General features: G+C 35.8%; 1 protein-coding gene across 1 annotated transcript in view; it reads right to left on the bottom strand.

Moving 5' to 3' along the window:
• The window catches only part of LOC148835455 (voltage-dependent calcium channel subunit alpha-2/delta-3-like), a 194756-nt gene that overhangs the window by 48176 nt on the left and 133034 nt on the right, over positions 1–13546 (bottom strand). Inside the window, exons 16-22 of the mRNA XM_088915809.1 lie at positions 9282–9353; positions 8878–8958; positions 8038–8112; positions 4113–4196; positions 3794–3865; positions 1624–1685; positions 899–966 (exon numbers count right to left, since the gene is read on the bottom strand). Of these exons, the coding sequence (XP_088771935.1) occupies positions 899–966; positions 1624–1685; positions 3794–3865; positions 4113–4196; positions 8038–8112; positions 8878–8958; positions 9282–9353 (514 nt within the window). The remainder of the gene's footprint in view (positions 1–898; positions 967–1623; positions 1686–3793; positions 3866–4112; positions 4197–8037; positions 8113–8877; positions 8959–9281; positions 9354–13546) is intronic.

Below are 13546 nucleotides of genomic sequence, written 5' to 3'. Positions count from 1 at the left end.
ATTGGAAGAAAGATTGGAATGTTTAGCTCCACAATTTAAAAAACGACATGCATAGATCTACATTATTTGTTATATTGATATAGAGCCAGTTGTCTGACTTTGTCTATCCTGTAAAAAGATCTAATAGTATTAGCAGAAATTACTGTTTGCTTGTAGAAGAGTTCCGCCTTTTAACCACATACTCTATCAAACTGTGTAATACTATATAATGTAAAGGACACAAGATGTAAAAACACAGGTATCTCATGAACATTCATTAAACAAGCTGAGCATGCAAAAAAAAAACAGTATGGCCTTTTCTTATGTTTAATGTCAGTTTGGACACAGACCACACATTAAAGATAATTAGAAGTAATTCATTACTTCAACAAAGGTACCATTCATGTTGAACAATGCATGGAACGATTTGGAATAAGTTCGAATAAAATATGGTTTTGTGCTTGACTTGCATGAAACTTCATAATCCATTCTTTTCCTAGTGCTTTTTTGTGCTGTGAAAAATTGATTTTTTTATAGTTTTTGACATACTTTACAATCATCAAAACTGCCAAGACATGCACACATAATTACAAACCAGATGCCATGTGCTAGTTTTGTGAGGATGAATATTTAAACCCATGTTCCATGAGAAATGAGTACTGAACTAGCAAATACTTGACTTCCTTTTTAAATTGTAGTTTATTCTCAGATCGAAATATACTCTGCACAAAAGACATAAGAAAATAGAAATACATGCTCAGAAATGAGTGAGTAGAATCAATAACTTACTGAGTTCTTTATTTTAAATGATGCCCTGGTTCATATTCTGATTTCTTTTACCACTTTAAAAGTGGAAACAAAAAAAACAGACTGAAAATAATCTAACTGGTAAAAAACAGAAACACAAGGAAATTATTACCTTCTTCAACAGAAACATTTCCTCTGAAAAAGTACTTCCCATGTCCTCTTGACAAAGCCACTCCTAGACTGTGCATTAAAACAAATTGAACTGATTAGCTCACATATTTGTTTCCGGTGTGTCCATAAATATTTCATTGATTAACAGACAGTGATTGTCTACAAGAAGTGCAAGTTCAAATACTCTTATCACTATAAATGACATATGCAGCTAAAATAGCCTCGACTTTATACAGTAGTACATTCCTATACAATACAAATAATATACAGTACAGAACAAAATATGTTTATGTTAAATGGCATGAGGATGCTTAGAAATATTAGCTTGACTATGAGTGATTAGTTGTTTTTAAAATAAATTCAAATTATTTTTCTTCTTTAATGACACAAATAATGATTATACAGTATTGTTGCTCGTGTAATATATTGCATGGTGAGTCTTATCTTAATGGCTTATGTTTCTCCCTGTGCCAGTATCATTTATAGCATGTGTAATTCACTGTATAAATAGCTGTATATAAGATCATTTTTTACTCATGGGTGAAAAGGTTAGCTTTGCACTTTTTTTTTTACGACTGGACAAAGAGAGATGAAAAAAGAATGTGATTTCAGTTTTTGTACTAAAGAGATCAAGCACATCTTTAGTCTACCATTATTCTACTGGCTCATGTGATTTATTTGTAGTTTAACCATGAAACAACTCTGTAATAATGAATTTAGTCCTACCTGAAGGGAGTGCCCTTGATATCTGTGTAGTAGTAGTCATTTGTCATTACAAGGACCCGTTTCTACAGGAGACAAAAGAATCAGTGGTTTCATTTTTAATTAGCCTGTGTCACTGTGTTAACTGTATGATCAGCTAATTCAGCAGCACATGACATTGAGACTTGTACAGTTTTTAATGAACTGAAAAGTCACATTTGACCTTTTTTAGACTTATGAAAACGTACAAATCAGTAAAGACATTACGTGCACTACAGAGAAACAGAAGTTCTTCATTCTATGAAACAATAATAAAATGTAAAAATGAATGTTTAGAGCAAATATATCAAAATTAATTATAGTTGTTTTAGTTCTGCGGAAGGGAGATCATTTGAGTATTTAAGCTGTATGTTTTGTAAGATTTCAAGTGCAGAACGCCTGGATTATGGAAAGGAAACAAAATGAGGACTATGTTTCTAAAATAATCTAGAAAGATTTGTATAGTCTTCACTTTATTTCCTTTATCATCAGGCTCACCATCTTCAGCGCAGAATCAATTTCCTCAGTGAAAGCGGTGACCAGAGCCCCATGCCATTCTGCAATTCTTTTAAAGATTATGTAGCATATAAACCACTATTAAAATCTCAACACTGTACTGACAACAGAACAAAAGACCATTCAACTTGAATAGCTACGTTTACTGCAAAATGCACCAAAGGAGAAAAACATGATGTGAACAATGTTTGGATTAATAACAATAGCCTCAGGCTGGAGAATTTCTGAAAATCATATCTGGAAAAATGCAATACAAAACACATTTTGAAATTAGGTTTCATTTAAAGCCTAATTATTTGTTGTAGATGGCAAAGAAACCACACAAAGCTTTTATTTTTAGATACAAGTTAGCAATATTCTCCTTGGAAATAACATTGATGTTATTTTATTAGATATTTTTTGTGCTTATTAGTAATGTATCAACAGGAAGAGAGAAATACCAAAGGGTTTTATTCCAATTTATCTGCAGGGGGTGAATGGCCATACAGTTCAAAAACTCTCTGCATTCTTTTCTATATTTAAAAATACTGTACTCATTCAAAAATATTTGTAACAATGTCATTTAAAATGGCTACATCTAGTGGCCACTAACATAATTACAGGGGTAAAACTGCTTCATATTGTACAGCTGCAAACGAGGCAGTGTAAACAGAAAGGCACATAAAGGCATGCACACATGAAATATTGAAAGTTAAAATACCTTATTCATGTTATTTCTGTATATAGACACATATTCTTTAAATTTACTAAGGAAGCACTTTACATTTTTAACTCTACAAATCTAAATTTCCGCATCTTATCATCATTTTCCACAGTGTATGATGTTACTAAATTCATAAACCAGACACCTTACTGCACCTATCCCAGTAAATTGACATTTAGGGACAAAATTTCTTTCCATCGTGTATCATGCAACAGTACCTGGTAATGGTGTGGCTCACTGCTTTTCCTTTGTCAATGAGTAAAATTACAGATTAACCTATATTTTAAGGCTATTACACTGCTGGCGTTGATATTTATAGCAGGTGAAGGGGTACTGGTGGAGTCTCTCAATAAATCTGTTGTATCTGCTCATTGCTTAGTTGTAATGATGCAAATTATCTTCCACAAGTGTTGCCCCTGTCTTCAAAATCCAAGCTTTTTTTCCCCCGTTATTAATGATGCTGGCTCACTGTCCAGCCCTTCCTGACAGCTTGCCCATTAAAAAGAGCTTGGCTGCGGTTTTCCACACATATCCCACCATGTGTTACAGCGAGATAAGGACAGTCACCATCTCCCCTTTGAGCTCCTTTCTGAGCAGTGCTGCAAGAGCTGCCGGGGTCTGGATTGATTCGCATTTATTTTCACTTTAATTGGGCTGTGCAACACCTCAAAATATTTCTAATGAATCTGGACAATGTTAAATGCAAATAAACAGATGAAGAAAGAATGAAAGCTGAGATTAAGTAAAACTGGGCGTGTCGTATCTTTTATTCAACTGTATTTTTTATGTACTGCAACTTTGTTACTTCCAAATATTCACTTTTTTCCTTGGAGATGTACTTTGGTATTGTACTCTGTCCCCCTGATTTGTGTCAGTTTCTTGCAAAACGCTCTAGTCCACTTGCAAACTTGAACCGACATGAACAGTAGTGCCTACCCCCTTGTCCACGGTCTTTTTAACTTCCATGGAGAACTTGCCAGTCTTCCTGTTGACCATGGCATTGCGCAGCTAAGAAAGAAGAGAATTTAAATTCAACAAGCAGCTGCAGAACTGCGAAGAATTGACAATGCTTTAAGATGTGGAAATTTGTATCATGTTTTTTTATGATAGGAGACACAAAAATGGTGGCAACCTGGAAGCATTTTTAACTCTATAACTTCAACTCTTAACAGTTCCTTAAAGTCAACAATTTCACAAAAATTGCTAGCGAAAAATTCAGCTGGCAACCCCATGTTTAAAGAAAGAAGCAACTCACAACATCATCTTTATCTTCCCACTCCACTTCCGATAGATCAACACTGCTGTAGTTGGGCTTCCTTCGCTTTTTTCCTTCTTCATACTGTAATTAGACAAAATGCACACACAGCATATGATTTCTATTAAGAAAAAATAGATTAATGAGGATGGCAGCATATTGGCGCAGAAGGTAATTCTGTTAATTTACAGCTCTGGGGTCATGATCTAGTGCTGGAATGGAATTTCTCTGTGTAGTCTGATTTCAGATGCTGCCCAGGTGAATTGCCCCTTGAGTGTGAGACTGTGCAATGGACTGGGATTCCCACTTTGTGCCCTGCGACTACTGGGTTAGGCTCTTTTCTAATGGACATTAAAGAAGAACTGTGTACAGCAAACAAACCTTTAATGAATGGCGATGAATGCTAGTACTACACGTAGGTCCCTAGAAGATTCAGAGAAGATCCGATTTAAAATAACTACTATATAAACTCTCCTCGAAGGCACTGGGAAGCTCACAGAGTATCAATTCTAAATTGAAGGGTGAGAGTGTCAGATGAACATGTACTTATTCTACCAGTGTGGTGGAGGAGTTGTAAGAATAAGCCAAGGAAGTGTAGTTCACAATGGTCCCTTTCAAGTTTATGTTTAGATGTGTTTTTTATACGTGTAAATGTTTGTGTTTGTACACCTATGGATTTATAAAGCATTTCCTTTAATGCTGCTAAGACAGTACTGTACACCTTTTGTGCTAAAGCAGCAAGATTCCTGTTGAATATTAATATTAATTTGGTGCATCTACTGAGAGCTCTTCTTAATGAATCTGCTTTGTGGTTTGCAGCTGTTTTTCACAGCAATTTGACATTTTTCTATTAAAAATACATTAAAGCTGCATCAGTCACTTTTCCATGTCGGTAATGAAGCCAGGGCTCATCTCACTTGTTCAATACTGTGTACTGCTCTTATCCATTCAAATCAGACTAATCCTTGAAAAAAAAAAGCTTCTTTGGAAAAGGCTATATGGAGAAACGCCCCTCCCCCAAATACACACACATCACCCGTCATCACCACTTTGCCCTGATCTCGCTGCATACTATAACGCCTTCCTCTTGGCCAGGCTAAGGCAATCAATATCCCTCAGCTGTATTAACTAGGACAGTGCTTGATCACACCTGCACGTCTCTCCACAGTGGATCTGCTTTCTTGGAAGAGAACTGTCAGGGAGATTTGTCATTCACAGTTCTAGCATCCAGGCGGCTGCCCAGGCACCACATTGAACCATTTGAGCTCATTTTGCCTCTGCTGATGTAGTAACATTGCAGAGGCTGGGTTCCTATTCTCAGCTGCAGCTCCTACTCACTGCTCAGTAACAGAGGAATTAAACCAGAACCATAAACAGCTCAGGAATTGCACAGCATTGCCCAGATGAATCCCATGCACTTAAATCACATTGGGTACTTTCTTCCCAAACAGCGCTGTGTCACTTACTTAATCTGTCATTAACCTAAATATAGAAGCAAACCCTGGCAAAGAAAAATCAGCAAAATAATAGGTTTATTTCCTTACATTTTATTACCATAGAAACACGCAGAGCTCTATTCATGAAAGGAAATGACCACACTATGGTCATTTGCACAATTTTGCGATAACAAACATATTATGCTTTTACTGACTAGAAAAACATAACAAATATGAAAGCAGTATCTTTTTATTTATCCCTCAGAGGATAGAAGCTCTGCAATAATGCCAACATCGTTTTACAGAACGATGTATTTTGCGAAATGTATTTTTCAACATTTGATGCATTCAGTCTAAAGTCTTCACTGTATATCCATAGTTTTCTAGAAAGCTGATTTTCATCTTTTTGTATTAGCTGTCAGTGGTGTAAAATCTTGCTGTAGTGGGGGACTGTCACATGAGTGCTGAGCACATACATTAGTCTGCACAGGAGAACTGAGCCACTGCAGCTTTTTCTCCCACAATGTAATGATTATCCCACTTGGCCGCACATCTTTAAGAAACAGGAAACACCCCAGAGGTATTAAAATACATCTAAATCTACATTCATTCAGCTCTGACATCTGCAGGCATCAATCAATAAGCACAATAACTCAAGACTCTGATGGTAGACACAAAAGCATTACGTATCGACCAGGATCGAGTGAAAGGAGGCTCATGTGTAAGAGTCGGGATCTTTATAAACTACTGAAGCATGACCACTTTGTTCTAAGACACGTGTGTCTGACAGGTTTCACATGGCTGGCCGAGTGCCGTATTGCAGAATTTTTAAAACTGTTTCGCTGAATATTCGGTTGAATAGAGAAAGTCAGGCCCCTCTAGTACAGAAAAGGCAAGACCCTTCCCTCCAGCTGTTCTATAAAGAGAAACTTCCCTGCAGTTTGAGGTTAAGAACACGCCAATTGATACTTCAGATGGAGGAAAGAAGTTTCAAGAGTGGATGACAGGGCTTTAAAAAAGTTCCAAAAAAAGCTGTAGCTCTATACCACGTACATTTCTTTTTTTGAGTAGATAATCATTAAGGGATTAACAAACATGTGAATAGGGCTAATAAATATTGTTGCCTGAACTTAGAATAATGAAACACATCTGTCCTTATCATACTGGTGCCAAGCATTAACCCACAAGTATGTATTTCAGCAACATAAATACATTTGGGTGCATATAAAAGCTTGTGATACAACTAATACATCTTCAGATGATTCATTTGAATGTAAAACTAGTAAGCTTAACTACTCCCAAACCTTTAATTATCTTTTAAATATATCTAATTTAGGATCCCTAATTAGATAGCAATTTAATGCTCCTGCTTATAAGGATTCAGTTTCTCTTTCTCCTTTAGAAACGGAAACTACAATGGGCTTAATCATTGGCATTCAAGAGACTGAATTTCACATTTATTCAAATGAACTCACAAGGTTCAAAATGTTTGGTTCATTTCAATATTCCATCCTGGAAAAAAAAAACAGCTGTACAGAAACTGTGAATAGCAGAAGGGTAACTATAGGTTATCTTAAATTTCCAACAAAAGTCCCTTGAGAGAGATGAGCCACTGTGCTTATCGAAGCCTAACTCTGCATAAGTGGCACATTAGCATCCCCCCAGAGAATGGGTTCACTCTGCGAATGCACTAGTGCAAAATACTTTACTCTAGTCTTAACAACTACAACTACTGTACTAAGAACTATATGCAGTCAGGACGTTTTTCCTTAAATACCTCAGAAAACAATATCTCAGGCATACATGTAGTGATTGTAGTAGGATGAACTACTATTAGTATGATGAACTACTACTAGGTTTTCCAATGGTTAATTCAGTATCTTTTTATAACACAAATCCAAATACAGGTATATCAGTGTGTGAAAAAAATAAAATATAGTTGGCAGAAAGATCATATTGCCCACAGATGGCGCATGTGAACAGAAGCTGGAACATTTCATTTGCATGAGCTACTATCATTTTAGTGGGTTTCGATTAGCTGAATGAAGAGAGATACAGGACCTGTCACGTTGATTTTGGAACAATACTTCCTCAGTGTAAATATTCCTGCCTGTTCATGTCCAGATCTGAATGGAAGACACCTTTTGTTCGATCTGAATGTTTTTTTTCTTCTTGTATATTGATGATGATGATGATTATTATAAATACTACTAATAAGGGAACTTTATTATACTGTATATAGTGCCTTTAAAAGTGGTTTCTCAAAGCACTTTACAGTGAGAAGTGATAGAGAAATATGCATGTACTGTACAGTACAGAATTACAGTGTGACAATAGGAGCTGACCCTATACAGTAGCTTTGAAGAAAGATGATTGTGTACAACATCAAACTGTTTTTCATAGGTATTGTTTTAGTTAGACCTCTAAAATCTAGTCCTTTGCTCTATCAATGGTGGTAAATGTATATTAAATAATAAGACTTTGATTACCAGAGGCCGGAGGTCTGGATGAGTCAGAATATATCCATTGTTTGTGATTGCGAAGGCATATCCGTGAATACCAAGCTATAATTATAGAATAAAAAAAACAGCAAAGACAAGATTAGATTGTGCATTTGAAAGAACAAAAAATAATGTGCAATCAAATTCTTTGGAATTTATAGCTTCATTTCTGACATTCACAACCATCAGCAGTGCTGTTCATTTAAATTCATACAAAACTGAGGTCCATGACATTTCTTTCCAGTGAAACCCTGTCATTTGGAAGAGTTCAGTAAATAACACCTCTTAAATGTCAAATATAATTTTTTTCTTCAGTTCTTCTGTTTATTTATTACGAAAGGTATTTTGAAATTAATTTAGCAACTTTTTGAGAGACACAGATTATGGCCTTTTCTGTTTTTAAAGGAATTTCTAACACGACATTTGTAAAAACAGCTTTTACACTTTTGATCATATTAGCCAATCCACAAAAAACAGGACATGTGTAACTGCTGCACACTTACAATATAAAAATGTTACTCAAATGAAAATATTAAATGTTAAAGCATGATAGGCTATTTTGTCACTATGCAGTATCAATAAGCAAATACAGTATGTGAACTTAAAATATCAGTACAGATAACAAATGCCCTAGGAAGTACTGTAACAGTGGTACATAAAATGGTTTGTTCAGTTTGAAAAGTCAGTTAAATATGGGTGACTGTATTTAAAGATTGTTTTACCGGTTTAAATTTAATTGAATTTTCCTATTGAAAGTATTGCATTTGGTTGACTTTCTATCTTTTAAACAAATGTAAGTACGGATTATGTCCCTGAATATCACGTTACCTTATATTTTGGAATTGTCTTCATCAGTTCTTGGACTGGGACATCTGTTCCCACCACACCTAGAAGAATTCCTTTATTTCTCTGCAAAGAAATAATCTTTTAATCTTCAACTGCGTTATGGACAAAACTGTTATGGAAGTGGATGGGTTATTCATCAGTTTTTCTTCAAACCACAGAATTATTTTCAAAAGATCAGCCTACTGTATCTACTATCATCCCGTTCAAGGTTACTAAAGAATGCAATATTTTGATTTTGGAACTCGTTCATATACCGAAAGGTGCTTTCTCATTGATTTCTTTTTTTTAAATTTCAAACAACAGCTCCATTCTTTCAGCTTTTTTATATTTATATCACCAGTGTATTCAAGTAAAATATAAAAAAATTCAACCAATAGAATACTTACAGTCTCATTTTTTGTGCTAAATACAGGCATAGCTACGGTCGTCATCAAAACCGGACCTTGATTTTCTCCCAGCTAAACAATAATGATAAAAAGTGCCGTGTTAATCATCTACCATTAGACCATAGGCTTCTCATACAGCAGCAGGTATTAATACTATGGTGTAATGTTTCAGACTGGGTAAGTTTGTGGGTGGCACGATGGTGTGGCATTGAGCATTTGATCCCACTGCCTTGCAATTTTTGGGCCCTGAGTTTAAGTCTAATCTTGGGGATCGTTCTGTTTTCACATGTTGCCACTGGGTACCCCAGTTTCTTCCCATACTCTGAAGACTGGTGTGTCTAGGTTATGTATGTGTCATACACTGGCATCTCATCCAGGGTGTAGTTCTGCTTTGTGCCCTGTGCCTGCTGGGTAAGACCCCGGCCAGCTGTGACCTTCTTAGGACAAACAGCATACAAAATGGGTGGATATATACAGTACGTTTGACTGCTCTCACCAATCACAGCATTTCTAACATCCATAGATGGAATTTACATATTAAACAAGTAGGTATGGGAAACCCCCCCAGAAATGTGAAGAGTTAAAAATGTAATAATCTCAAACCATGATCTTTTTTTAACAGGTTATTATTTATTTTTGGTAGCATACTTAACGTTTGCTACCAGTTCAGATACCGTCAATTGTGAAAAAATTGAATAAGAAAGTAAAGACAAATAATCTGTGACACAACGGCTGAGAAAGAAATCATTCATCCATTTTCTAAACAACTTTATCCAGCAGAGGGTCACAAGGGAACCGGACAAGCAGTGGGCTCAAGGCAGGATACACCCTGGACAGGACACCAGTCCGTTACAGGAAACACACTGACACAAGCGTGCACAATTGCACACTTGCCAATTAACCCACCAGCATGTCTTTGGACTGTGGAAGGAAACTTTGGACACCCAGAGGAAACCCCCGCAAGCACACAAAATCCAATTCCAGAATTGAACTCAGGGTCCCTGCACTGCGAGGCAGCCATGCTAGCCACTACACCACTGTGCTGGCCCAGGAAGAAGTCATGACAGAAAAGTTAAAATAATGATAAGGAACTCCCAAGACTGATAAAACCTAAAAGAAAAAAATAATTACCAAAACTGCTCCCGTAGAATACTGTAATACAGCCATTTTTGAGTTTTAAAAATGCAATCAATACTCGTATCTGGTTTATTTCTTGATACAAAAGATAAGAACTTTAAAATGATATTTACTATAACTCTCTTCAGCATTAACATCTTTCGTAAAATGATCTTGTTAAAACAAAAGAAGAAAGTGTCATAGTAACTTATTTGACATTTTGCCACATTTGCAGAAAAAAAAACTAACTCCAATCTGGTACAGTCAGTAAAATGCTTTGTAGGTTTGTAATTTAAAAATAGTGTAAGAAAAAGACAAATTGTTTTCTGTGGGTCTTAGAAATTGCAGCAAGAACCATCAAATGTGATGGCTATTTAGATAAGCACAGAAGCAAAAAAAAACACACTGCAGCATATGAATGTGACTCCAAGTTGAAGAAGATTGTAATATTTTTATTTTCCACTCGATAAGGAATGAGGAAGGGAACCATGAAACTCTTGATTCATTGCAATGCATATTGCTTTTAAACTACACAGGCAAAGCATCACTAATTTGCTGAACTATAATACCATGAAGAAAAATATTTACAGTAAATTAAGGCATGGAGAACATTATGCAGTTAGAACATCTTGTGTTTTTCTCCATCTTAAACAGACAACACAAAGGCAGTCGCATTATTTGCTGTACATCTAATCTGTGTGACAAGTACAACTTATACTGATGTACAGTACAGTACCAGACTTCCAAAACACTGACTGTAGAGTTCTACATTAATTTCCTCCTAGGGGACAAAACAAGTTTATCTTATCTAAAGCTCATTGTATAGGATAAAGTATTTTTTTTATAAAAAGTATTGAGTCGAGTTGTTTGCTTAATGAGGGTTAGGTGACTGTTTCCTCTTTTTAAAATAAAGAAGCAAAAACTGAGCGATATTACATTAAAACACAAAATTCTCTGGAATGTTACCAAGTTAATATTTGTCATTTTAAAGCACACTTTCATTGTATGGCGTACAATGAAAATGTACTCCTTAAATACATAAAATACTATATTTTATAATGGGTCATATCAAAATGTTCTGTATCTGAACAGGATCTGAACAGCCACTCTTGGGCTCTTAGCAGACATAGTGTCACTCTTTATACAGCAGCAATTCTTCACTGTCTGGGTTTCAAAGGGATGACATCACTTTCTTACACAATGAACCCTGGTTCTTACACAATGAACTGGTACAGTTCCTCAGTTTTGTTCATCTGGTCTTTCTCTGTTTCTACAGAATTTGCAGACCACTTTAATCTAGCTTTAATGATCACATTTAATGATCACATAACTAAAGCCATTTCCTATAACAAACATAGTAAATTTAATCTTAGTAATCTGAAGTAATTTAATCTATAAATTGTAATAAAACTATTTTCATTATTTACCCAAGGTGTATTGTACTGCAAAAATCTATGAAAGATCCACTCATTTTTCACAATCTTTACTCATCTACTTACTCGATCACACCAAGTGAGTTTTAATTTTTCTACTCCAGTATACTGTATCATGTCTTTGTTCACTTTTCCACAACCAGGAGTTCAATTGTTTCTTTGAATTTTCCAGCATTGTTATTGGGAGGACATCCAAAACGCAAGTTTCAATAAACAAGGATATTGTAACAAATGTATGATGCAACATTTCTAAAGATCTTCTTATAAAAATATACAATTCAGTAGAAGAAAAAAAGGAAAGAGACTTGTAAACCTTTGTAGCTCTTTTTATGTCTCTTTATGACATGCATCTGCTTCTAATGATATGACTGCTTCAGTGTATGATCGACTTTTTCTGTGCTTGAACAATCATTAACGGCCTCTAAGCATGGGTTTCAATATTTCTAAGCACCCAAAGACGGGTCATCTTCAGAAGTTAGAACTGTCTCTGGTTTGACTTTCCTGGCTGGATTTTTATTGAAGTTCTAAACTGAAGGCTGATGACAACAAAGCCACTTTCAATCCAGCAGTTCCAGAACAAATTAATTCCCAGTGTCATTTCTAGAAACTATATATATCATATGCAAAAGCCTCATTTTTACAGTTTCGCCTCCTGCACCAAAACTCAATTTTGCACGCTATCCCTTGGTTTACTCTGACTTGCTATAACTAAATACTCAATTCATTTCCTCAGACACAACCAATTCTTGGGTGTCCTTATTCCTTGTGAACTGTACATTTGCTTATTTCGCACTAAACGACGATATGAGCTGCGCTAAGACAGCCATTTGGATTTTGTTGTTTTCTAGTAGATAAGGAATAGTGGTTTCAGAACCAGGCGATGCGTTAAGGCAACAGCACGAAATCTTAGAAAAAGGAGAATAACTAGGCTAATCTGAAAGTGAGCACAGCAGTGCTTTGTCAGTCAGTTCACTTTGTGGTTCTAATCTTGGGCTTAGAGCACATTAAAAGATAAAATAAGCTTAAGGTGTAGGAATGTGTATTTTATTACTATACAGAATTACAGACTACGTTCCAAAGCTAGAATAAAACAGCACACACACACACACACACACACACACACACACACACACCTGTGTGACTAAGACAGTGAGAAATATCTCAGGAGGCAAGTTATTTTTTCAACAACTCCACTTCCCCTGAAGGTAGATGCGTGGAGGTCAGAAATACACTCCTGGTGGAAGAAAATTGTGTAGCAACACTCAAAGCGAGAATGAATTAACTGAAGACCAAGAAGTTAAAACAGTAGCAAAGGAGCAGCAGGGCTCCGGACAGGCACTTGAACTGAAGGGTGGAAGAGAATGTAACAGGGGAAAATAGGGCAATAGACTATTCTGGACGCCTAGAAGCTAAAGGAAGAGAAAGAGAAACAATTCTGAAGAAATTAATTACATAAATGGAAGACACTAATAGAATAATTGGTGATTTAGCATACAGGAAATGAATATTCATGGGGTAACAATGTGGATATGTACTGTAGGTAAGGTTCTGGAAACTTTGAACAGCAGTTGTTCTTGTGAGCAAGGTACTTCTTTTTGTTCCAGTAAATGTCTAGTGCTTGTTATCCATTTATTCATCTGGTTGATTAAATGACTAAAAGAATTTAAAATGCTCAGTACAGTACATGATCTTGAAACTTGAACATCACCTTCTTGT

Source organism: Atractosteus spatula, chromosome 5 (assembly GCF_055471065.1).
Source record: "Atractosteus spatula isolate fAtrSpa1 chromosome 5, fAtrSpa1.hap1, whole genome shotgun sequence".
Classification (NCBI taxonomy): Eukaryota; Metazoa; Chordata; class Actinopteri; order Semionotiformes; family Lepisosteidae; genus Atractosteus; species Atractosteus spatula.
The sequence above is the reverse complement of the archived record's forward strand: the minus strand, read 5'-3'. Positions and strand labels throughout refer to the sequence as shown.